Source organism: Ovis aries, chromosome 3, assembly GCF_016772045.2.
Source record: "Ovis aries strain OAR_USU_Benz2616 breed Rambouillet chromosome 3, ARS-UI_Ramb_v3.0, whole genome shotgun sequence".
Lineage (NCBI taxonomy): Eukaryota > Metazoa > Chordata > Mammalia > Artiodactyla > Bovidae > Ovis > Ovis aries.
Genome location: NC_056056.1, coordinates 49,533,797 through 49,561,266, shown reverse-complemented (window position 1 = coordinate 49,561,266; position 27,470 = coordinate 49,533,797). Strand labels below are relative to the sequence as shown.

Genomic DNA, 27,470 nt, shown 5'->3' with positions numbered 1-27,470 from the left:
CCCCTTTAAGAATTTTCAGTTTGTGGTGATCCATACAGTCAAAAATTTGGCATAGTCAATAAAGCAGAAACAGATTTTTTTTTTCCTGGAATTCCCTTGCTTTTTTGATAATCCAACAGATATTGACAACCTGATCTCTGGTTCCTCTGCCTTTTCTTTTTTTCTTTTTTTTTTTTTGTGATTAATAGCTCAGTTTATTAGCTATTTTAATAAAGTAAATCCTTATAGTGAAAACAACATACTAGAAATAGCTTTTTAAAAGCTTTTTTTATGATATGCTTACAAAGGGTCAGACCTAAGTGGCATCCACCACAGTGGCAATATTATGAGTAAAGCTGAACACTGCGCAGACAGACTGATTCTTTAAAGCCAGATTAGCTTCTTGACACCATGAAGATCATACTCTGAATTTGTATGAGGGCAGCTTCTAAACATAGTTGGCCTTAACTTAATAATGCAAAAATTCCACTTTCTCAGTTATAATCAAGTTTCAGAGAGGAGTTCCTTTGGTCTTAATGACATTTACTCCTGAACCTCATTGCCCTTCCGATGCCTCTTCATTCTTGAATAGGGACTTATTGTATCATCCGTCACAAAATCGTATAGCACTTTTATCCAGGAATTGTAGTGGGGGAGGTTGTCATAGTACTCAGCGGCTATTTTCCTCACCAGGGGAAGGCTTTTTCCGGGAATGTTGGGAAAGTCATGGTGTTCATTATGGTAACCCACATTGAAGGTAAGTAAATTCAGAGGCCCATAATATGAGTAAGTTTCATGTCCTTTTAAGAACATATAATGTTCAGCTATAAAATGTCCAGAAATCGGGTGCAAACCTAGGCCAAGTAAGGAGGCTGCCAACATGTAGACTAAAGATTTAACTCCCAAAACATAGTAAATCACGATGTCAAAAGTGATCTGGATCACAGTATTGATTATTTCCAGATAAGAGATTGGTTTGGGGTTGATGAACAGAGGTCGAAAAGCATAAAAGAGAGGCTGAAGGATGACCCATATAAACTTTCTGAAAGTCGTACAGAAGAACCAGCCTTCAAAGTCGGTTGGAATGTCCACGTCGATGCCGTCGCCTCCAAGGTATCGATGATGATCCATGTGGTATCTCTTAAAGGAAACTGAATATGGGACACCAATAGGGAGATTGGCAAATATTCCAAACCAACGATTCCACATAGCTTTGCAATGGCCAAAGGCACTGTTGTGGGAAACTTCATGAATAGCCAGAGTCATTGAATGATTAATGCAGCTGCCAAAGGCATATGCCCAAAACAGGACCCATTTCCAGTCTAAGTCCTTTACTAAGTAAAATGCAACAAACTGAGTGAGAACCATCATAATTACAATCCATATCAAGTTGGAATCAGGTTTCATTAAGGATTTTATCTCTGGATACTTTGCCAGGATCTCCTGGCGCCGAGTGGCGTGCGGCTGATCGGTGTAGACCCACTCGAAGTCTTCCCGCGAAACGCGGTTCCCCATGGCGGCGGCTCACCGGCCAGCGGCGGACTCTCGCTCCTATCCACGCTCCTCCTGGGCGGAGGCGAAAGCGAAGGCGGCCGCTCCGCAACTCGTGTCAGCCGGCGGCGGCGGAGGGGCGGGAGAGGAGCCCTCTGCCTTTTCTAAGACAAGCTTGAACATCTGGAATTTCACAGTGCACACACTGTTGAAGCCTGGCTTGGAGAATTTTGAGCATTACTTTACTAGCGTCTGAGATGAGTGCAGTTGTGCAGCGGTTTGAGCATTCTTTGGCATTGCCTTTCTCTGGGATTGTAATGAAAACTGACCTTTCCAGTCCTGTGGCCACTGCTGAGTTTTCCAAATTTGCTGGCATATTCAGTGCAGCACTTTCACAGCATCATCTTTTAGCATTTGAAATAGCTCAACTGGAATTCCATTGCCTCCACTAGCTTTGTTTGTAGTGATGCTTCCTAGAGCACACTTGACTTGGCATTCCAGGGTGCCTGGCTTTAGTTGAGTGATCATACCATCGTGATTATCTGGGTCATGAAGATCTTTTCTGTATAGTTCCTCTGTGTATTCTTGCCACCTTTTCTTAGTATCTTCTGATTATATAAGGTCCGTAACATTTCTGTTCTTTACTGTACTCATTTTGCATGAAATGTTCTCTTGGTATCTCTAATTTTCTTGAGAAGATCTCTAGTCTTTCCTATTCTATTACTTTCCTCTATTTCTTTGCACTGATCACTAAGGAAGGCTTTCTTATCTCTCCTTGCTATTCTTTGGATCCTGTATTCAGGTGCATATATCTTTCCTTCTCTCCTTTGCTTTTCACTTCTTTTCACAGCTATTTGTGAGGCCTCCTCAGACAGCCATTTGGTTTTTTGTATTTCTTCTTCTTGGGGATGGTCTTGATCTCTGTCTCCTGTACCATGTCACAAAACTCCTTCCATAGTTCACCAGGCACTCTATCAGATATAGTTCCTTGAGTCTATTTCTCACCCCCACTCTATAATGGTAAAGTGAAAAAAGTGAAAGTGAAGTTACTCAGTCATATCCTACTCTTCACAACCCCATGGCCTGTAGCCTACCAGGCTCCTCAGTCCATGGAATTTTCCAGTCAAGAGTAATGAAGGGGGTTTCCATTTCCTTCTCCAGGGGATCTTCCTGACCCAGGGATTGAACCCGGGTCTTCCACATTGTAGGCAGACGCTTTACAGTCTGAGCCATCAGGGAAGCCTAGTATAATCATAAAGGATTTAATTTAGGTCATACCTGAGTGGTCTAGTAGTTTTCCCTTATTTTCTTCAATTTAAGTCTGAATTTGGCAGTAAGCTATAGATATAGCTGTATCTGTATCTATCATCTCTCTATATCTTATTGTTTTTGTTTCTCTTGAAAACCCTGACTTAAATAAGACTTCAGAAAATAACTTGCTCAAAAAACTATTTCTTAGTTTTGGTCATCTAATACTAATACTAAGCTCCCAAAAGATAATCGGGTCCCAACCCCTGGAACATTCAAACACTGCCATATAGCACATAAAATGTCATTAAAGATTTTGCATTGGAAAGATTATCCTGGATTGTATGAGTGGGCCATATATCCTTATAAGAGGGACATTTGACAGGAAGAGGAGAGAAAAATGTGACCACACAGACAGATATTTGAGTGATGTGATTACAAGTTAAGGAATGCTTGGCAGCCACCACATGATGAAAGAGGAAATGAGCAGTTTCTCCCCTAGAACCTCCTGAGGAACTAAACCTCAGCTAAAACTTTATTTTATCCTCAATAAAACTGAATTTGGGTTTTTGGCCTGAAGAACTGTGAGAGAATAAATTTTTATTGTTTTAAGCCACAAAGCTTGTCATAATTTCTTATGGCAGTCATGGAAAACTGCTACAACTCTTACTATTAAGATAAATTTTTCCTTATTCGTGTTTTTTTCTTTTCTGTATAGTCCCTTATAGGCAGAAAGTGTGAAAAAGAAGAAAGATATTACTACGTATTTTTCCTCCAAGCTTTGTGCAATGCAACACATTCAGAGAATATTGTCTCATTCATTCTTTTTCCTAAAGTGTCTTGTGAAAATGACAAAGCAGTGGTTATGGAGATTTATACCTCTTCAGATCGTCATGTTGGCAATTTGATCTCTGGTTCCTCTGCCTTTTCTAAAGTCAGCTTGAACATCTGGAAGTTCATAGTTCATGTATTGTTGAAGCCTGGCTTGGAGAATTTTGAGCATTACTTTACTCACGTGTGAGATGAGTGCAATTGTGCAGTAGTTTGAAAAAAGCAAGAGAGTTCCAGAAAACATCTATTTCTGCTTTATTGACTATGCCAAAGCCTTTGATTGTGTGGATCACAATAAACTGTGGAAAATTCTCAAAGAGATGGGAATACAGACCACCTAACCTGCCTCTTGAGAAACCTATATGCAGGTCAGGAAGCAACAGTTAGAACTGGACATGGGAAAACAGACTGGTTTCAAATAGGGAAAGGAATACGTCAAGCCTGTATATTGTCACTCTGCTTATTTAACATATATGCAGAGTACATCATGAGAAACACTGGGCTGGAAGAAGCACAAACTGGAATCAAGATTGCTGGGAGAAGTATCAATAACCTCAGATATGCAGATGACACCACCCTTATGGCAGAAAGTGAAGAGGAACTAAAAAGCTTCTTGATGAAAGTGAAAGTAGAGAGTTGGCTTAAAGCTCAACATTCAGAAAACGAAGATTATGGCATCTGGTCCCATCACTTCATGGAAAATAGATGGGGAAACAGTGGAAACAGTGTTAGATTTTATTGTGGGGGGCTTCAAAACACTGCAGATGGTGACTGCAGTCATGAAATTAAAAGACGCTTACCCCTTGGAAGAAAAGTCATGACCAACCTAGATAGCATATTCAAAAGCAGAGAAGTTACTTTGCCAACAAAGGTCCGTTTAGTCAAGGCTACGGTTTTTCCAGTAGTCATGTATGGATGTGAGAGTTGGACTGTGAAGAAGGCTGAGCACCAAAGAACTGCTGCTTTTGAACTGTGGTGTTGGAGAAGACTCTTGAGAGTCCCTTGAACTGCAAGGAGATCCAACCAGTCCATTCTGAAGGAGATCAGCCCTGGGATTTCTTTGGAAGGAATGATGCTGAAGCTGAAACTCCAGTAAACTTCCCTCATGCAAAGAGTTGACTCATTGGAAAAGACTCTGATGCTGGGAGGGATTGGGAGCAGGAGGAGAAGGGGATGACCGAGGATGAGATGGCTGGATGGCATCACTGACTCTATGGATGTGAGTCTGAGTGAACTCTGGGAGATGGTGATGGACAGGGAGGCCTGGTGTGCTGCAATTGATGGGGTCACAAAGAGTCGGACATGACTGAGTGACTGAACTGAACTGAACTGAGATCTTAATGACATCACTGATGTACTTCAATGGCAATCTAAAGACCCATTCAGGGAATAAAATCTGCTGGCCTTTGAGTAAATCTGGTCCTAGGCATATTTTGTTGGCTGGTTCAGTGTTTTCTAAATCACTTGTATTTGGATAATTTTTAGGAAGAAGTGACCTGTAGTTCAGAGTCCCCCATACTCAGTACTAATTATTGCTGCCAACTTCACAGAATCAGATTTTCACTCTGGTCTCTGACAGCACTTAAGTGTACAACTCTGGCCTGAATAATACAACCCAAACTACATACTATATCATACTATCTCTTTCATAATTTTCCAGATTTATCAATAATCCTTAAGGGTTTTTTTTTCCTTTTTCTCTATTTTATACTTTTTCTAGGTTTATTGAGGTATAATTGACTAATAAAAATAGTATATGTATATATTGTACAGGGTGATGTTTTGACATATGTATACATTGTAGCATACTTATCAGAATCAAATTAGTTAATATATCATCACTATACACAGTCATCTTTTTGGGGTGGTGGCAAGAAAACATGATTCATTCTTTTAGCAAATTTTAGGTATACAATACATTATTATTAACTATAGTCACTGTGCTATATACATTAGCATCAAACTTAAAAGTAAATGTTTGTATACTTTGATCAAAATTTCCACAAGTCCTCAGCCCTCATTCCCTGGTAACTACCATTCTACTCTTTTTTTTCTATGAATTCAACTTTGTTTAGATGCCTCATATAAGTGATATCATACAGTATTTTTCTCTAGCTAATTTCACTAAGATAATGTCATCCAGGTTCATTCATGTTATAGCAAACATCAATTTTTCTCGTTTTTATGGCTGAATAATATTCCACTGTATACATAGATCACATTTTATTTACTCTTTTATCTTTGATGGACACTTAGTTTTTTTCCATATCTTGGTCATTGTAACTAACAGTGCAGTGAAAATGGAGTATGGAGAGGTAAGTGGCAACCCACAAAGTGAAGAGGAGCTAAAAAGCCTCTTGATGAAAGTGAAAGAGGAGAGTGAAAATGTTGGCTTAAAGCTCAACATTCAAAAAACGAAGATCATGGCATCTGGTCCCATCACTTCATGGGAAATAAATGTGGAAACAGTGGAAATCGTGTCAGACTTTATTTTTGGGGGCTCCAAAATCACTGCAGATGGTGACTACAGCCATGAAATTAAAAGATGCTTACTCCTTGGAAGAAAAGTTATGACCAACCTAGATAGCATATTAAAAAGCAGAGACATTACTTTGCAGACTAAGGTCCATCTAGTCAAAGCTATGGTTTTTCCAGTGGTCATGTATGGATGGAAGAGTTGGACTGTGAAGAAAGCTGAGTGCCAAAGAATTGCTACTTTTGAACTGTGGTGTTGGAGAAGACTCTTGAGAGTCTCTTTGGCTGCAAGGAGATCCAACCAGTCCATTCTGAAGGAGATCAGCCCTGGGATTTCTTTGGAAGAAATGATGCTTAAGCTGAAACTCCAGTACTTTGGCCACCTCATGCGAAAAGCTGACTCATTTGAAAAACCTCTGATGCTGGGAGGGATTGGGGGCAGGAGGAGAAGGGGACGACAGAGGATGAGGTGGCTGGATGACATCACTGACTTGATGGACGTAAGTCTGAGTGAACTCCGGAAGTTGGTGATGGACAGGGAGGCCTGGCATGCTGAAATTCATGGGGTCACAAAAAGTTGGACACGACTGAAAGACTGAACTGAACTGATGATACTGATTTTTAAGCGTATTTTCTATTTGCTTTTTATTGTTCCCTGGTGGCTCAGATGGTAAAGCATCTGCCTGCAATGCAGGAGACCCCGGTTGGATTCCTGGGTTGGGAAGATCCCCTGGAGAAGGAAATGGCAATCCAATCCAGCACTCTTGTCTGGAAAATCCCATGGACAGAGGAGCCTGATAGGCTACAGTCCATGGGGTTGCTTTCTATTAAAAGACATCTATTCAGGTCCTTTCCCAATTCTTTTAGGTTAACTTTTTTCTTGTTTTAATTCGATTTTTAAAATTAATTTTTGATTGCACTGGGTCTTCATTGCTGCACTCAGGCTTTCTCTAGTTGTGGCCACTGGAGGCAACTCTTTGTGGAGGTGCACAGGTTTCTCACTGTGGTGATTTCTCTTGTTGTGGAGCACAGGTTCTAGGCACACAGGCTTCAGTAGTTGTGATGTGCAGGTTCTAGAGGAGGCAGACTTCTTTTATTATGGCACATGAGCTTAGCTGCTCTGCAGCATGTGAAATCTCCCTGAACCAGGTATCAAACCTTTATCCTCTGCATTGGCAGGCAGATTCTTATCCACTGTACCACAAGGAAAGTCCCTTTTTCCTGATTTTTGTAAGTGCTCCATATGTATTTTTTATATTAACCCCTTATCAGATATATGGTGTGGAAATATTTTCTCCTATCCATAAGCTGACTTTTCATCTTTGTGATTATTTCTTTTGCTGTGCATAAATGGTCAGAAAGATCTCTGTTCGTTTCCAAGGCAAACCATTCAATACCACCGTAATCCAAGTCTATGCCCCAATCAGTAATGCTGAAGAAGCTGAAGCTGAATGGTTCTATGAAGACCTACAAGACCTTGTAGAACTAACACCCAAAAATGATGTCCTTTTCATTATAGGGGACTGGAATGCAAAAGTAGGAAGTCAATAAACACCTGGAGTAAAAGGCAAATTTGGCCTTAGAATGAGGAATGAAGCAGGGCAAAGACTAATAGAGTTTTGCCAAGAAAATGCACTGGTCAGAGAAAACACCCTCTTCAAACAACACAAGAGAAGACTCTACAAATGGACATCACCAGATGATCAACACTGAAATCACATTGATTATATTCTTTGCAGCCAAAGATGGAGAAGCTCTATACAGTCAGCAAAAAGAAGACCAGGAGCTGACTGTGGCTCAGATCATGAACTCCTTATTGCCAAATTCAGACTTAAACTGAAGAAAGTAGGGAAAACCGCTAGATCATTTAGGTATGACCTAAATCAAATCCCTTATGATTATACAGTGGAAGTGAGAATTAGATTTAAGGGCCTGGATATGATAGACAGAGTGCCTGATGAGCTATGGAATGAGGTTTGTGACCTTGTGCCGGAGACAGGGATAAAGACCATCCCCATGGAAAAGAAATGCAAAAAAGCAAAATGGGTGTCTGGGGAGGCCTTACAAATAGCTGTGAAAAGAAGAGAAGTGAAAAGCAGAGGAGAAAAGGAAAGATATAAGCATCTGAATGCAGAGTTCCAAAAAATAGCAAGAAGAGATAAGAAATCCTTCTTCAGCGATCAATGCAAAGAAATAGAGGAAAACAACAGAATGGGAAAGACTAGAGATCACTTCAAGAAAATTAGAGATACCAAGGGAATATTTCATGCACATATGGGCTCGATAAAGGACAGAAATGGTATGGACCTAACAGAAGCAGAAGATATTAAGAAGAGGTGGCAAGAATACACAGAAGAACTGTACAAAAAAGATACTCACGACCCGGATAATCACGATGGTGTGATCACTCACCTAGAGCCAGACATCCTGGAATGTGAAGTCAAGTGGGCCTTAGAAAGCATCACTCACTACGAACAAAGCTAATGGAGGTGATGGAATTCCAGTGGAGCTGTTTCAACTCCTGAAAGATGATGCTGTGAATGTGCTGCACTCAGTATGCCAGCAAATTTGGAAATTTGGAAAAGACTCTGATGCTGGGAGGGATTGGAAGCAGGAGGAGAAAGGGACGACCCAGGATGAGATGGCTGGATGGCATCACGGACTCGATGGACGTGAGTCTGAGTGAACTCTGGGAGTTGGTGATGGACAGGGAGGCCTGGCTGCTGCGATTCATGGGGTCGCAAAGAGTTGGACATGACTGAGCGACTGAACTGAACTGAACTGAACTGTACTGAACCATAATCTGACATTAACCACCTGACTGCAGATCATGGAGCATCTGATTTTTATCCAAAGATAGATTACTTAAACTTCAGAAGCAAATTCAAAATGTCCTTTTAATAATTCAGTTAACCCTTACAACAACATAACATAAAAATGTCTCATTCACTCTGAGAAGTGAGATCTAGAGAAAACAGACCTCAGTTAACAGAATTCTATTTTGATATCCATTGCAATATCTCTTTTTCTCTAAAATTACTCTCATTTTTATCAAAGATAGCCAAATCAAAGCTACTTTGTCTGCAAACTAAGTTTGATTAATCGATAAAAGTCTTTCCAATGCCGGGAAAGCCATGCCAAGGACTTGTCAGGTTTTGCCTTATAGATTCAGGAAACTTCCTCCCTTTTTGAGGTCTACAAAATACCTTCAGATTCTTGCACCTTTCAGCAGTTAGACTTCCTAATTTAACTGATAAAGTTTTTGGGAACCTGCGAGTCTCCAGTCTCTGGAGGGACCACGTAGAGAGAAAAGTGAAGTGTAGCAATCTGCTTGTGCTCTGCTGTGCTTTATCACTCAGTGGTGTCCAACTCTTTGCAACCCCACAGACTGTGTAGCCTGACAGGCTCCTCTGTCCATGGGGATTCTCCAGGCAAGAATACTGGACTGAATTGCCATGCCCTCCTGAAGGGGATCGTCTCAACCCAGAGATCAAACCCAGGTCTCCTATATTGCAGTTGGATTCTTTACTCTCCGAGCCACCAGGGAAGCTCATGAATACTGGATTGGGTAGCCTATCCCTTTTCAAGGGGATCCTCCCTACCAAGGAATTGAATACACTTCTCCTGCATTGTAGGTGGACTCTTTACCAGCTGAGCTACCAGAGAAGCCCAAATTCTCCTTGCAAAGGTATAAGTTACCAAATTGGTATGTCATAATTAATTTGTGGATAAATGTTTCTTTACATCTGGAAAACATAGATTAAAAGCTAATAATGCTTCAGATAGAAACCATAAAAATTATAATCATGTAATTTCACACTGTAAATAACACTCTAGATTAACTTTTTATGAACCCATTAAGTTTTCCCCAAAGATTTTTTTTTAATTGACCCAGTTCCCCAGTATAATCTGAGATTTATCAGAATACAACAATAAATGTCTGTAAACCACAGAAACACAAAAAAAGTCATTACTAAATTTGCTCACAATGTAATTGACAAGATAAACTTTGTTACTGCTGTGATATGTAACATTTTAAATTAACTAAAATTATGTATGGTAACATTTTGCCAGGACAAGCTAGATTTTCAAAAATTCTATGTGATTTCTAGAATATCCATATTAATAACATTTATCCATACAGTATATATTTAAAAGGCGTATCACTATGGTAATAATACTCTCCATGTAATTTAAAATACTAATTATATATTTCTGTCTGAGATGCCACATGGGCCTTCTAAAGCATCTCAAAGTTAGCTGAAGTTCAAAAGAATTGCAATGAATACTTGATTTAGGAAGTTTTGTCAAAAAATATCAAAAGATTTGAGAAGACTCAGTCGGATAGGATCATGGGTCACTGTGATGCAATAGTTAATCACTTAGCCAAAGTGGTGATAAAACATTTCAAAGGCAAATATAGAACAGATCACTTAAAAGAGAAAGAACTTAAAATCTGTTACCAGAAGCAGTTTAACACTTTAAGAAAATTGCCGTTTTAACAAAGAGAAAAGCCAAATTCAGGTTTTATACCAACTTACTTTCAAGATTTATTTCCTCAGTGAACTACAGTCTAAACCTAGTCAGCCCTGACCATCCACAAAACTTCCATCCTTTCCTGTTCTCCATTCTCTTCTCTATCCAGAAACAACCAGCTGTTGCTGTTCAGTCTCTAAGTCGTGTGCAACTCTTTGTGACCCCATGGACTGCAGCATGCCAAGCTTCCCTGTCTTTCACTATCACCTGGAGTTTGCTCAAATTCATGTCCAGTGAGTCAGTGATGCCACCAAACCATCTCATCCTCTGTCCTTCTCTTGCTGCCCTCAATCTTTCCCTATATCGGGATCTTTTCCAATGAGTTGGCTCTTCCAATCAGGTGGCTAAAGTATTGAAACTTCAGTTTCAGACCTTCCAGTGAATACTCAGGGTCAATTTCTTTTAGTATTGACTAGTTTGATCTCCTTGCTGTCCAAGAGACTCTCAAGAGTCTTCTCCCACACCACAATTCAAAAGCATCAATTCTTTAATACTTGGACTTCTTTATGATACAACTCTCATATCCATACATGACTACTGGAAAAACCATAGCTTTGACTACATGGACCTTTGTTGGCAAAGTGATGTCTCTGCTTTTTAATATCCTGTCTAGGTTTGTCACAGTTTTTTTTTTTTTTTTCCTTTTTTTACAAGAAGTGAGCATCTTTTAATTTCATAGCTGCAGTCACATCTGCATTGATTTTTTAAACCAAGACAATCTGCCACTCTTAACATTTTTTCTTCATCTATTTGCCACGAACTGATGGGACCAGGTACTGTAGTTTTAGTTTCCTGAATGTTGAGTTTTAAGCCAGCTTTTTCACTTTACTTATTCACTTTCATCAAAAGACTCTTTAATTGCCCATCACTTTCTTCCTTTAGGATAATATTATATGCATATCTGAGGTTGTTACTATTTCTCCCAGCAATCTTCAGCCCAGCTTATAATTCACCCACCCTGGCATTTCTCAGGATGTACTCTGCATATGAGTTAAATAAGACAATATACAGCCTTGATGTGCTCCATTCTCAATTTTGAGCCAGTCCATTGTTTCATGTCCAGTTCTGTTACTTCTTGACATGCATATGGGTTTCTCAAGTGGCAGCTAAGGTGGTCTGATATTCCTATCTCTTTATAAAAATTTTCCACAGTTTGTTGTGATCCACACAGACAAGGCTTTAGCATAATCTTTGCAGCAGAAGAATATATTTTCCTGAAATACTTTTGCTTTGTCTGTGATCCAGCAGATGTTGGCAATTTGATCTCTGGTTCCTCTGTACTTTCTAAAGTCCAGCTTGTATGTCTGGAAGGGAAAATATATCAATAAAGAAGTCTATTGTTTCTAACCTGGTTGGAATGACATGACAATCATCCATGTCAAGGGAGATCAGGGTCAAAAAGGTCTCACTTACATTCTAAGTCTGGTTCATCAGTGGGCAAGCTGGTCCCTGACTACGTGAAACTCTCAGGATGTCAGTCATAGTGGAGAAGAAACCCCACCTGAATTGGCATTCATTGTAGGAAGGGGGATCCCTTCCAGGGCCTGAGAGTGAGAACTTGTCTAACACTCAGGAATGAATTGTCTAAGGAGAAAATGTGCTGAAAAAGCAAGATACTTCACCAGGAAGGGGTGTCTAGGCAGAGAGCATCTGGGTAAAGAATCTGGAAGAACTGCTCTGTCATGTGGCTCACAGTCTGTTTTCACGGTAATGGGGTTGGTTTCTGGATTATCTCTGGACAACTATTTTGACTCAGGGTCCTTCCTGGTCATGCACACATCACTCAGCCAAGATGAACTCCAGTGAGAAGGATGTGGGGAGGTTCAGTTCAGTTCAGTGGTAAGACACATACACTGATTTCTCCTCTTTTCTTTTGACCTTTCCCAAATTCTTCTGCTTGGTGGTATAGTGTTAGTTTCTTCTTACCAGGATTTCCTCTTGTAAGGTAACTCATGTAAGTGATTACAATCAGGCCTAGCCAGGGGGAAAGTTTTCTCTCAGTGATTCCCCCAACAATTTCATTGTCAGTGTAAAGAAATGCCATTGACTGCTGTATGTTAATTCTGTATTTTGAAACTTTGTTATTATTAGTTTTAATATATTTTTTTTCTTTAACTCTTTAGGATTTCCTTCTTGAAGATCATATCATCTGTAATTAGGAAATATTTTACTTCTTTGATTTGGATGACTTTTTTTTTTCTTTTTCTTGTCTAGTTGATCTGGCTAGGACTTCTAGTATGTTGAATAGTAATGGTAAGACTGAAAACCCTTGACTTGTTCTTAATCTTAACGGAAAAATTTTCAGCTATTCACCATAAAGTATGTTAATTGTTGTCTTGTAACACATGAGATTCATCATTAGGAGCCATATTCTTTCGGCACCTCATTTATTGAGGATTTTTATTATGAAAGGGCTTCCCTAATGGCTCAGTGGGTAAAGAATCTGCCTGCAATGCAGAAGACACAGAAGACATAGTTTCTGCTGAACTAGATTCCCTCAAAACTACTCTAGTCCATGAATGGTTGTCAAATTTGATGTTATCTGTGAGAAAAAAGCTGAAAACTCCTAATCTGTCATCTGCTCCCTTATTTCACTTTCAGCTGCATATTTATTTTCTCAGCCATACCAGAAAACTATATTTTTCACTCTTCTCTACATGCTGCTCCAATGACATTGAATATATCTTCCTTGTTCCTGATTACAATTCATCGTAGGGCTGTTTAATTTTATCTTTGCTATAAAACCTTGCTCTGCTAGCTTCCACCTGAATCATGTGTCTCTTCTATATGGTCTCATATCGTATATCACTCTATTATAACAGAGTATTTTCTATCATTTATAGTAACTGTTTTGTATGCACTAACAGATAGGAAACAATCTAAAACAGGAATTATATCTTATTTGTATTCCTAACAGTTAGCCTAGTGCCTACAGAATGGAATCTATTCAAATTTGCTGAATAATTTTAGCCTACATAATAACCCCTTTGAGGTGAATATGATGTTCACTTTATAGTGTGAAAGGTCCTATTTGCAACATGTCAGTGCATTAAGTTCAGTAAATCTTGCTATTTATATTCTCTTTGGAATTAATTTTCAGTGGTTGATTATGTATTTTATGTGGAAACATATCTAAGCAGAAATTATGAAAATTCATGCCATTCCAGATTTCTGCCATTTCCTACTGTTCTTGGGTTCTTGCAGCAAGAATACTGGAGTGATTTCCCATTCTATCCTCCAGTGGACCATGCTTTGTCAGAACTCTTCACTATGATCTGTATGACTTGGGTGGCTCTGCACAGTATGGCTCATAGCTTCATTGAGTTACATAAGCCCTTTCACCATAACAAGGCTGTGATCCATGAAAGAGATTCCTCAAGTAGTTGATTCCAAAACTCTAAATGTGAGAAGGAAAATAGTACTCTGAAAATTTTTATAATCATGATTTAGACAAAAGAGAAAAGTATGTAATAGTACTGAGGTTCTAAGGAAAGTTGGCTAGTAGTGGTTTGGATTATAGGAGATTTTAGTTTCTCTATGAGACTCCCAGATGCAAAAAACTAGAACTAATGCCCTAACTTTTGGTAAAGATTGGCTGTCACCTAATGTATTGTTAAAACCATGCAGGTTAAATAAAAATGGCAAATGTGTAAAACTTATGTGATATGACTGCACAGTGAGTGTTATCTCCAGTTTTTAATCTAGTTCTTTGTATCTGATGCTGAATTTTACTAGCAGTGTTAATGACTAGCTTGATCCCTTCCAATATATTAATTCTACTTCCAGAAAAATTAAAAGGAGACAATTTCCTTTTTGTTGTACTGCTTTCCATGTAGTGTCTAAATGCTATTTTTAATTATTCCCTGAATATAGTGACTCTTAAAATATTTACTATTATAACAACTTTTAAAAATATTGTTACAGTATTCTTCATAATAAAATGTTTATGACCTGCAAAAATTAATTATTTAGTTTAAGAAATATCCTACAGGACTAAATATATGTACATAAAATAAGAGAATAGGTAAATGGACTGGGCTAGAAAATAGATACTGTTGATGTTCAGTCACTAAGTCATATCTGACTCTTTGTGACCCCAGAACTGCAGCTTAACAGGTTCCCCCATCCTCCACTATCTCTCAGAGTTTGCTCAAATTCATGACCATTTGGTCAACAATGCTATCTAACCATCTCATCCTCTGACAACCCCTTTTCCTTTTGCCTTCCATCTTTCCCAGCATCTTGATTTTTTTCCAATGAATGAGTCAGCTCTTCAGATCACATGGCCAAAATGTTAGAACTTCAGTATCAGTCTTCCTAATAAATATACAGGCTTGATTTTCATTAGATTTGACTGACTTGATCACCTTGAAGTCAAAGGGACTCTCAAGAGTCTTCTCTAGCAATATAATTAGAAAGCATCAGTTTTTCAGTGCTCAGCCTTCCTTATGGTCCAACTCTTGTATGCAAAAATGACTAGAGGAAAAGTCATAGCTTTGATTATATATACCTTTGTTGGCAAAGTGATGCCTCTGCTTGTTAACATGCTATCTAGGTTTGTCATTGGAGAAGGAAATGGCAATCCACTCCAGTACTATTGCCTGGAAAATCCCATGGACAGAGGAGCCTGGTAGGCTACAGTCCATGGGGTCGCAAAGTTGGACACGACTTCACTTTCACTTTCACTTTAGGTTTGTCATAGATTTCCTTCCGAGGGGCAAGTATCCCTTAATTTCATGGCTGCACTCACAATACGCTGTGATTTCTGAGCCCAAGAAAATAAAATATGTCACCACTTCCACTTTTTCTCCTTTTACTTTACATGAAGTAATGGGACCACACACCATGATCTTAGTTTTTTGAATATTGAGTTTCAAGCCAGCTTTTTCACTCTACTCTTTCAGCCTCATCAAGAGACTCTTTAGCTCCTTTTCACTTTTTGCCATTAGAGTAGTATCATTCTGCAGAGACATAACTTTGCCAACAAAGGTCCGTCTACTTAAAGCTATGGTTTTTCCAGTGGTCATGTATGGATGTGAGAGTTGAACTATAAAGAAAGCTGAGCACCAAAGAATTAATGCTTTTGAACTGTGGTGTTGGAGATGACTTTTGAGAGTCCCTTGGACTGCAAGGAGATCCAAGCAGTCCATCCTAAAGGAGATTAGTCATGGGTGTTCATTGGAGGGACTGATGTTGAAGCTGAAACTCCAATACTTTGGCCACCTCATGTGAAGAGTTGACTCATTTGAAAAGACCCTGATGCTGGGAGGGATTGGGGGCAGGAGGAGAAGGGGACAACAGAGGATGAGATGATTGGATGGCACCACTGACACAGTGGTCATGGGTTTGGGTGGACTCCGCGAGTTGGTGATGGACAGGGAGGCCTGGTGTGCTGTGATTCATGGGTCACAAAGAGTCAGACGTGACTGAGCGACTGAACTGAACTGAACTGAATTCTGCATATCTGAGGTTGTTGATATTCCTTCCAGCACACTTGGCATTTTTGCACCCAGCCTGGCATTTTGCATGATGTAATCTGCATAGAAGTTAAATAAACAGGGTGACAATCTACTTTTTTCCCAATTTTGAACCAGTCAGTTGTTCCATGTCTGATTCTAAATGTAGCTTTTTGACCTGCATACAAGTTTCTCAGGAGACAGGTAAGATGGTCTGGTACTCCTATCTCTTTAAGTATTTATTATGTTATTTATGATCCCACAGTTATTTATGATCCCCAGAGTCAAAGGCTTTAGCATAGTCAATGAAGCAGAAGTAGATATTTTTCTGGAACTCTCTTGATTTCTTCAAGATTTGACAAATATTAGCAGTGTGATCTCTGATTTCTCTGCCTATTTGAAGCCCAGTTTGTACATCTGGAAGTTCTCAGTTCATGTCCTGCTAAAGCCTAGCTTGAAGGATTTTGAGCATAAATTTGGTAGCAAGTGAAATGAGCACAATTGTACAGTAGTTTGAATATTCTTTGGCACTTCCCTTCTTTGAGATTGGAATAGAAAATAAATGTGTTAATTTTTAGTGTAAAAAAAAAAAACATGATTTTTAAGATGATGAAGGTGGAGCTGGTTGAAATATATATGGGCAGTCCAAAAATCAATGGATATAAAAAGAATAGAGGGATATTTTATCAAAAATGCAAAAAATATCATAAAACTCAGGATGGCAGAAATTTACATGACTGGGCAGACTATGCTTGGATGCAAGGTGTTTTCTCAAAGTCCCAACTTGCTGCTGATGCTGAGTTGGGAAAACTTGAAGGCACAGCTGTCACTGAGTTCCAGGGGGAATTATTATACCATTTAAAGAAGGATTTTTGTGAAATTAAGTTTCTACTGTACTACTTACTCTTTCAATAGCCCATTCCAATACATAGGTCAAATAGATGCATATTTAAGATTATACATCCACTGTATATTCAAGATTATAAATCATGTATATTCAAGATTATACTTCCATGTGCTTAGTCCCTCAGTCATGACCAACTCTTTGTGACCCCAATGGACTGTAGCACACCAAGCTCCTCTGTCCATGGGGATTCTCCAGGAAAGAATATTGGAGTGGGCTTCCATGCCCTCCTCCAGAGGATCTTTCTAACCCAGGGATTGAACCCAAATATCCCACATTGCAGGTGGATTCTTTATATTCTGAGCCCCCAGAGAAGCCCATATTCAAGATTAGAAGTTGGCAATCATTTTACGTAAAGACCAGAGTAGTGATTGTTTTCAACTTGTTAAACCATGCAGCCTAGACTATTGCAAGCACTCAACTTTGCTGTTCTAGTGCAAGAGTAGCCATAGACAGTACATGAATAAATGGAGATACTTGTGTTACAGTAAAATTGCATTTATAAAAACAGATATTAGACAGTTTTGGGATACACATGCACTGTACTTTGCCAATTCATGATTTAGAGAAATGAAATAACAGAAAAGATCAACTTTTTCTGTTTCTCTTTTTCTGTTTCTCTTTTTCTGAGACTAAATGTTTTAAACACAGACCTGCAATATCTATAAATTCAAACTATCTTATATCTAAATTTGGACAAAAAGTAGAAAACATATTTTTTAAAGGTATAAGTACAAAACTAAGCAAAACTTTACTTTCAGAACAGGTAGCTATCAAATAGAAAGGACCGCTGTAGGAAATTAAAGTAAATGTTATCCTGTTAAATAATGATATCAAAAGAAACAAGAAAAAGTATATTCTATCTATTCTAAACAAATTCGATTAGAAGAATGCCATAATTGGATATCATAATCAAATTTCTCAAGTTTACAGAAAATGGAACAGAAAAAATAATCTTTAATCACATAATCAGAAAATAAAAGATCAAGTTACCTACAGGAGCAAAAAATATTACATTATTTTCTGAAATTTTCTATGAAATTTTGTCATAAAATAATAAAAATCATTTCAAGATTTTTAAGGAAACAAACTCATAAATGGATTAAAAAATATGAGGCTAGTACATAATTTTATAAAGCTAAACAAGAGGAGGTTTTGACATGCAAGTACTTCATATATCTTCAAGTGCTTCTTGATGTGATAAAAATAAACAAGACTATAAATAAGATGAGTTATAAAAACGTATGGCAAAACCAATACAGTATTGTAAAAGTAAAATAAAGTAAAAGTAAAAATTAAATAAATAAATAAAATAAAAAATAAAAAGACCCTTCCTCAGAAAAAAAAAAAAAAAAACAAGGAAGGGTGGTGAACAGAAAAATCAGAAACATTGTCTGAATAACCTGTGTTAATAAGTGTATGATCAGGCCACTTGAAATGGCTGTTGTCTCAATCTCATTACATCCCCTGGTCAACCAACCAATGCCTTCTTCAACTGCAATCTACAATCTGAATTTCTTAGGCCACAGCTAGAGAGTGCTCTTATCAATGAGGCAGTGGTGGGTCTGCCCCTCTGCTGGTTTTTCAGACTGCCGCTATGGCCTCCTTTAGCTGCACACATGGTGGAATTTAGGTGGTCATCAAGGACTCCAGGACCTTGTGTGTAAGTACCAGGTGTGTAAGTTTTCCCATACATTATATCACTGATGTCTCTGTTGATGACTCAATAATAAGATTATAAAAATAAGAAAAATATCAAGTATTTTTTGGGAAAAATGTGTATTTTATAACAATTTAGACTAAAAAGTTTAGTTCATCAAGCATATGAAAATTGGATAAGGAAAAGGATAAATAAACCTGAAAATATATTTCCATAAAGAATGATATAATATGATAATCAGTGTTAGGATTTTGATAAAGAACATGAATTTCAGCTTAATTTTGAAAACTAAAAAGAATAGAAAAATGAAAACAAAATTCGCAGTTTCTGAATCATTTGAGAATAAATGGATTTTATCTAAATTATATGGCAAAAATATTCTTTCAAATTGTCTTTCAAAGAAATAAAATTTGCACATAAAGAATACAAAATATGAATACTAGATATCTAAAATTATTGCATGAGCTACAGCTAAAATAGTAGGAGCAAGGTAATTTATAAAAATAAGATTTGTTAATATTCACCCCAAGAACCAACTCATTGAAAAAGACCCTGATGTTGGGAAAGATTGAAGGCAAACAGAGAAGGGGTCTGCAGACTTTAGGTAGCAACTAAACTCAATAGACACCAACTCAATAGATGTGAATTTGAGCAAACTTCAGGATATAGTGGAAGACAAAATAGACTGGCATGTTCCAGTCCATGAAATCACAACAGATTGGGCCCAACCTAGCAACTGAACAACAACAACACCACCAAGATCATAGTAAAATGAAGAACAATGATCCAATAAAACTATGATGAAACATTTAATAAAAATAAATGCCAATAGGAAAAATGTAGAAAAGTAAATATGAGATTTGGTTCTCTTATTCATAACATAATTATAGAAATGTCTCAAAAGACTATGTGGACAAATGAGATAACAATAAATCTTTGAGCACAATATACGGGACTTTATTTCCCCTTCCACTGTCTTATTCTCATAGTATCAGCTGCAAAGATGTTTCCTTTCTTCTCATCCCCTTTCTATGTAATGTAAAAGAATAAAGTATATTTCCCTGACGAAATGAAAGGCCCCTAGAGTATAAAATATCCCTAAATTGGATTACAAATAGTAGAAAGTGACTGATACATGTTTTCCCAACTGTTAAGTTACTAGTTTAAATACATTACATGATTAATGGTTTCATCTTCATATGGTTGCCCAATTCTCTACTGGGTTTTTAGCTTTAAAAAAGAAAAACAGGTCCGAGTAACTCAGCAGATGAATGGATAAGAAAGCTATGGTACATATACACAATGGAGTACTACTCAGCCATTAAAAAGAATACATTTGAATCAGTTCTAATGAGGTGGATGAAACTGGAGTCGATTATACAGAGTGAAGTAAGCCAGAAAGAAAAACACCAATACTAACATATTAACTAACATACTAACACATATATATGGAATTTAGAAAGATGGTAATGATAACCCTGTGTGCGAGACGGCAAAAGAGACACAGATATATAGAACAGTCTTTTGGACTCTGTGGGAGAGGGAGAGGGTGGGATGATTTGGGAGAATGGCATTGAAACATGTATAATATCATATAAGAAACAAATCGCCAGTCCAGGTTCGATGCAGGATACAGGATGCTTGGGGCTGATGCACTGGGATGACCCAGAGACATGGTATGGGGAGGGAGGAGGGAGGGGGGTTCAGGATTGGGAACATGTGTACACCCATGGCGGATTCATGTTGATGCATGGCAAAACCAATACAGTATTGTAAAAAAAAAAAATAAAGTAAAATAAACAAAAAAAGAAAGAAAAAAGAAAAACAACTTTGATCTGTAAAAGTAATATATATTTAATATATTGATTCTCTGTCATTTATTTATAACAAATATCTTGCCCCAGGTGAGAATTCTTCATTTATATTTTTATGATATGCAAATTTTACTTATTTAAAAAATACTACATATATATATAAATATGTATCTATATATCTATATGTATCAGTTTTTTCCTTAATGAATTTTGCTACACTTCCCTACACAAAGAAAAAAGAATCCACTTATTGACTTTAAATATTCAGTTTTGTTTTTCATATTTATATAATTATGCAACAAAGCACGCCATTGTGAAATATTGTCAAAACAACAATAAAAAGAAGGCTTAAATATCAGATAAAACTATAAATAAATGTTACCTAAAGAAAACTGTGCTCTAAACATCATCAGACTCTCAACATCAATTTATGATGAAAAATGACAATGGAGCAATGTTTCAAGAATACTAGGAAAAATAATTTTCAATTAATTTTTTCTTATGCAAACTCTCAAATATGAAAGTTAGTATAAAGAAATTTATAGATATGCAAGCAGTAAAGGCTGTACCTGCCACATACTTTTCCTTACAATATTGCTGGAGAATGTGCTTTGGCAGGATGAAAGACTGAAAGAAGACAATGGAAGATATGAGGTTCAAGGCACATGTTATCCAGTGCAAAGTAGTGCTGAGAAGTCCCAGAATGATCACCATCTACTGGTCCTTGAATGCACACAGTCCCAATTAGAGAAGGTAAGAGGATGGCTGTAAAAAAAAAAAAAAAAAAATCTATAAAAATTCAAAAAAAAAAAAAAGGAGCTTGTATATTATATCTTAATATTTAGAGAAAAATATCCCCAAAACTTTTTACATAGGTTGAAATCTTTGGATGCAATTAAAACTAGATACTTAGAAAGCTAGACAAATTTTCTTCTAAGGAGTAGAAATCATAAGCTACAAAAATAATTTAAAGGCATAGAAAACCCCATAATCACTGGTTTAAGAAAGAATGTTCAGTCATAGAAACATAACCTATAGAAGAGGTATGTGAATATGTGTAGGTACACATTATATATTTCATGGACGTGGCTTATACCCTTGTGAAGGCTGGTAAGATAAGTTTAAAATCTGTTGGGCTGGCCATCAGGAAGGGCAGGTTGAAACTTTTGGATATTAGCTAAAGTTTCGATTCATAGAAGATTGTTTTGACTCAGGCACTCCGACATTATCTAGAAAAATCTCCTTTACTTAAAGTCACTGATTGCAGACTTTAATCAAAACTACAAAATACCCTTTTAAGTAATAGCTAGATTCGTATTTGATTAAATAACTGAGGACTGTAGCCTAGGCAAACTGACCTCTAAAACCTATCATCACAGGAGAATAAATGTCTAACTGAAGTAGGAACTCAATAAATAATAATGGTAATGGTTATTTAAGAAACACTGGAATAAGCAAATGCAATACCATCTCAGTAAAGTCTCAGGAAAAAAATTGCCATTCAAAATTCAGTTGTATTCCTAAACACTAATAATGAACTACTAGAAAGAGATATGAAAATGATTTTACTTAAAATTGCATCAAAAAGAATAAAACATCTGGGAATAAATTAAACCAATGAGATGAAAAACCTATACAGTGAATAGTATTTTTACTAAAAGCTCAGTCTGTGTACACCAGTACCGAATCCAATCTTGGAGATGAGTTTTGGATGGGGTAGAAAGTAAAGTAAAGTTGCTCAGTCGTGTTCGACTCTTTGTGACCCCATGAACTGTAGCCTACCAGGCTCCTCTGTCCAAGGGATTTTCCAGGCAAGAGTACTGGAGTGGGGTGCCATTTTATTCTGCATGGATTGAACCGTGGTCTCCATCGTTGCAGACAGACGCTTTACCATCAGAGCCACCAGGGAAGCCCATGTGAAGTAGAAAAGGATAGCTTTATTGCTTTGCCAGGCAAAGGGAGACTCAGTAAGCCTCTGCCTTATAAACTATGTGTCCTAATCCCATAGAATTTAATGAAGGTTTAATAGTGGTTCAAAGATGGGGCCTCTGATAAGATTAGGATGTGGGTAGAGCCTGCACTCTTAGTCTTCTCTCAGGTGACTTGATCTTTGTTGTTCTTATTTTTTCAAACTAATAATTTTGTGTTGATAGAACTGGTGGGGAAGGAAATGGCAACCCACTCCAGTATTCTTGCCTAGAGAATCCCAGGGACAGAGGAGCCTGGTGGGCTGCCATCTATGGGGTCGCACAGAGTTGGACACGACTGAAGTGACGTAGCATGCATGCATAGCATGCATAGTTGATTAACGATATTGTAATAGTTATAAATGAAAAGCAAGGGACTCAGCCATATGTATACATATATCCATTCTTCTCCAAATTCACCTCCCATCCAGGCTGCCACATAATACTGAGTAGAGTTCCATGTGCTATACAGTAGTTCCTTGTTGGTTTGTTGTTGTTCAGTAACCAAGTCCTGTCTGACTCTTTACAACCCCACGGACTGCAGCATGATAGGCTTCCCTGTACTTCACTATCTCCAGGGGTTTTCTCAAATTTTTGTCCACTGAGTTGGTGATACTATCTAACCATCACATCCTCTGCCATCCTATTCTCCATTTGCTTTCAATCTTTCCTTAACTAACATACAAAATATTTGAGTTAAATATTTCCATCTGAGATGCTTAGGGGCCCTCTGAAGCATCTAAAAGTAAGTTGGAGGTCTAAAGAATATTTAGAAACTGTCGAACAACATTGTTGTTACGTTTTAAGTCATATCTGACTCTTTGTGATCCCACAGAGTGCACCACACTAGGCTCCCCTGCCCTTCACTGTCTCCCGCACTGTGCTCAAACTAATGTCCATTGAGTCAGTGATATCATCCAATCATCTCATCCTCTACCCCTTCTGCCTCTAACCTTTCTCAGAATCAGGGTCTTTTCAAATGAGTCAGCTCCTCACATCAGATGACCAAATTATTGGAGCTTCAGCTTCATCATCAGTTCTTCCAATGAACATTCAGGGTTGATTTCCTTGAGGATTGGCTTGTCTGATCTCTTTATTGTCCAAGGGACTCTGAAGAGTCTTCTCTAGCATCACATTCCAAAAGCATCAATTCTTGGGTGCTCAGCCTTTTTTACGGTCCAACTCTTACATCTGTACATGACTACTGGAAAAAAACAAACAAACAATCAAATACAGCTTTGACTATGTTGTTGGCAAACAACATAGTTGTTTGACTATGTTGTTGACCTTTGTTGGCAAAGTGATGTCTCTGCTTTATAAAATGCTGTCTAGGATTACTGATTTTCTTCCAAGAAGCATCTTTTAATTTCATGGCTGTGGCCACCATCTGTAGTGATTTTGGCAACCAAGAAAATAAAGTCTGTTACTGTTTCCATTTTTTCCCCATCTATTTGTCATAAAGTGATGGGCCTGGATGCCATGATCTTTGGTTTTTGAATGTTGAGTTTTAAGCCAGCTTTTTCACTCTCTTCTTTTGCTTTCATCAAAAGGCTCTTCAGTTCCTCTTCAATTTCTGCCATTAGGGTGATATCATCTGCATATCTGAGACTGTTAATAATTTTAATGGCAATCTTGATCCCAACATGTGATTCATTCAACCTGGCTTTCACATGATGTATTATGGCAAGCTTTACTCCACTATTCTTGCCTGGGAAATCCCATGGATAGAGGAGCCTGGCATGCTACAGTCCATGGGGTCACAATGAATCAGACACTACTGAAGTGACAAAGCAAACATGCAAGCCTTCTGCATATAAGTTAAATAAGGAGGGTGACAATATACAGTCTTGATGTACTCCTTCCCCAATTTTGAACCAAGCCATTGGTTCCTGTTTGGATCTAACTGTTGCTTCTTGACTTGCATAGAGGTTTCTCAGGAGGCAGGTAAGATGGTCTGATATTCTCATCTCTTAAGAATTTTCCACAGTTTTTGGTTATCCACACAGTCAAAGGCTTCAGTATATTTCATGAAGCAGAAGTAGATGCTCCCCCCCCCCCCTCGCCCTGAAATTCTCTTGCTTTTTCTATGATCCACGGGATGTTGGCAATTTGATCTCTGATTCCTCTGTCTTTTCTAAATCTAACTTGTGCTTCTGGAAGTTCTTGGTTAACATACTATTGAAGCCTAACTTGGAGAATTTTGAGCACTAACTTGCTAGCTTGTGAGATGAGTGCAATTGTGCAGTAGCTTAAGCATTCTTTGGCACTGCACTTCTTTGTGATTGGAATGAAAACTGACCTTTTCCAGTCCTGTGGCCACTGCTGAGTTTTCCAAATTTGCTGGCATATTGAGTTCAGCAGTTTAACAACATCATCTTTTAGCATTTGAAATAGCTCGGCTGGAATCCTGTCACCTCCACTGGATTATTTTTTCTTTTCTTTTCTTTTCTTCCTTTTTTTTTTTTTTGGTAGTAATCCTTTCTAAGGCCCACTTGACTTCACACTCCAGGTTGTCTGGCTCTAGGTGAGTGATCACGCCATCATGGTCATCTAGAATATTTCTGTACAGCTCTTCTGTGTATTCTTGCCCCCTCTTAATCTCTTCTGCTTCTTGTAGGTTCTTACCATTTCTGTCTTTCATTGTGCCCATCTTTGCATGACAACTTTCCTTGGTATCTCCAGTTTTCCTGAAGAGAATCTCTAGTCTTTTTTCCTCTATATCTTTGCATTGTTCTTAAGGCTTTCTTATCTCTCCTTGCTATTCTTTGGAACTCTACATCCAGTTGGATATATCTGTCCCTTTCTCCTTTGGTTTTTGCTTCTTTTCTTTGCTCAGCTATTTTTAAGTCCTCCCTAGTCAACCATTTTGCCTTTTTGCACTTTTTTTCTTGAGGATGGTTTTGATACTTATTCACTTAAGCAAAGTGAAAAGCTTTCAAAGGTGAAACTGGATTGCATATATGCATGTTCAGTCTCTCAGTTGTATCTGACTCTTTGTGACACCCTGGGGCATGCCATTCACCAGGCTTCTAGGACCATGGGGCTCTCCAGGCAAGAATGCAGGAGTAGATTGCTCTTTCCTCCTCCAAAGTATCTTTCAGATCCTGGGATGGAAGCAGTGACTCCTGTGTCTTCTGCATTGGCAGGCAGACTGTTTACCATTGAGACACCTACCTTGGAAGCAGGAATACAGATTACTTAAAGGCAAAGAAATTCACAAATTGTTATCAAAAGCAGTATTCCAAGAAAACTTTGAAGCAAGAAACCTAATCTGAAATTGCCCTAGCCCATTCCCATCAAAATTTGTTCACCCAACTAGATTTAACCCAATCTTAGAAAATCTTGGTCATGCACAACTCTAAAAACATGTGGATTGGTTTCAGGATAAGATGTTGATGAAAGAAATGGAAGATGATGCAAGTAAATGGAAATCTTTTCTGTGCTCAGGGATCAAATAATAATAATAATATTACTAAAATGACCACACAGCCAAAAGCAATCTATAGGTTCAAGGCAATTCCTATCAAAAATCCAACGTAATTTTTCACAGGACTAGAACAAATAATTCTAAATATTGTTTTGAACACCCCCCCCCCAAAAAAAAAATCCTGATAGTCAAAGCAATCTTGAGAAAAAGAACAAAGCTGGAGGCATCACATCTTCTTATTTTCAACCATATTACAAAGGTATTGTAATCAAAATCATATGGTGTTTTAGTTGCTAAGTTGTATTTGACTCTTGTGACCCCCTGGATTATAGCTTGGCAGGCTCCTCTGTCCATGGGATTCTCCAGGCAAGAATACTGGAGTGGATTGAAATTTCCTCCTCCAAGGGATCTTCCTGACCCAGGAATCAAACCTGGGTCTCCTGCATTTCAGGCAGATTCTTTACGTACTGGGCTTTAAGGGGAGCCCTCAAAAATCATATAGTATCATTATAAAAACAGACACAGGGATCAATGGAATAGAATAGCACAGAAATAAACCCATGTACATATAGTCAATTAATTTACAGTGATGGAGTCAAGAATATATATTGGAGAAAGGATAATGGTGTTGAGAAAACAAGAGAGCCACATACAAAGAATGAAAATGGATCACTATATTATACCATACACAGAAATCAACTCAAAATAGATTAACAGTTGAACAGAAGATAGGCAACCATAAAACTTCTAAAGGAAAACATAAGAGGAGGCAAGCTTTTTGATGTTGGCAAAAGCCTTGGCAATGATTTTTTTAATTTAACATCAAAATCAAGTCAACAAAATCAATAATAAACAACTACATTAAGCTGAAAACATACAGCAAAGGAAATCCTTAAGAAAATGAAAAAGCAAACTGGAATGAGAAGAAATACTTGCAAATCATACATCTGAAAAGGGTTAAAATGCAAGGTATATAAAGGATTCATACATTCTAATAGCAAAATATGACAACAATGTGGATGACACTTGAGGACTTACCTTAAGTGAAATAAAGTAGACAGAGAAAGGCAAATACTGTGTGATTTTATTTACATGCAGGGTGGAAAATAAAAGGTAACTCATAGATGAGATTTAAAAAAAAATGGTGATCAGAGAAGATATAGGTGGTTGCTGGAGGTGGGAGTTGGGGGCTGGGCTAAAAGGTGAAGGTGATCCAAAGATAAAAGCATCTAGCTTTAAGACAAATAGGCCCCTGGAATGTAATTTACACTGTGTTCATGATAGTTATCCATGTTTGCTTAGTTGCTAAGTGGTGTAGGGCTCTTTGGGACTCCATGGACTGTAGCCTGCCAGGCCTCTGTGCTTGGGATTTCCTCAACAAGAATATTAGAGTAGGTTGTCATTTCCTTCTCCAGGGGATCTTCCTGACCCAGGGATGGAACCCAGGTCTCTTGCATTGGCAGGTGACTCTGTACTACTAAGCCACCAAGGAAGTCTTTTGTATATTTGAAAGCCACTAAGGGAGTATACGTTAAAAATTCTAGTCACAAGAAAAAAATTCATAATGATGTGAACTAATGAACGTTAACTGAACTATTATAATCATCTCACAAAATATACATATATTAAATCATTATGCTGTATATCTAAACAGAATACATTTCCTATGTCAAATATATCTC

The 27,470-nt window shown here is 37.8% G+C and overlaps 1 protein-coding gene and 1 pseudogene across 1 annotated transcript; one reads left to right on the top strand and one right to left on the bottom strand.

The window, feature by feature from the left end:
• Positions 1-248: 248 nt before the first annotated feature.
• LOC101120481 (sphingolipid delta(4)-desaturase DES1) lies at positions 249-1,600 on the bottom strand. The gene has a single exon (XM_027965782.3). It carries the CDS (start codon positions 1,492-1,494, stop codon positions 523-525), a length of 972 nt encoding a protein of 323 aa, XP_027821583.1. The 5' UTR covers positions 1,495-1,600; the 3' UTR covers positions 249-522.
• LOC101121763 (ribonuclease H2 subunit B-like) overlaps positions 1,493-27,470 on the top strand; it is a 46,288-nt pseudogene continuing 20,310 nt past the window's right edge.

Bases quoted from the DNA above. Each gene is read 5' to 3' on its own strand.
- LOC101120481 (XM_027965782.3), bottom strand. From the start codon at position 1,494: ATGGGGAACCGCGTTTCGCGGGAAGACTTCGAGTGGGTCTACACCGAT.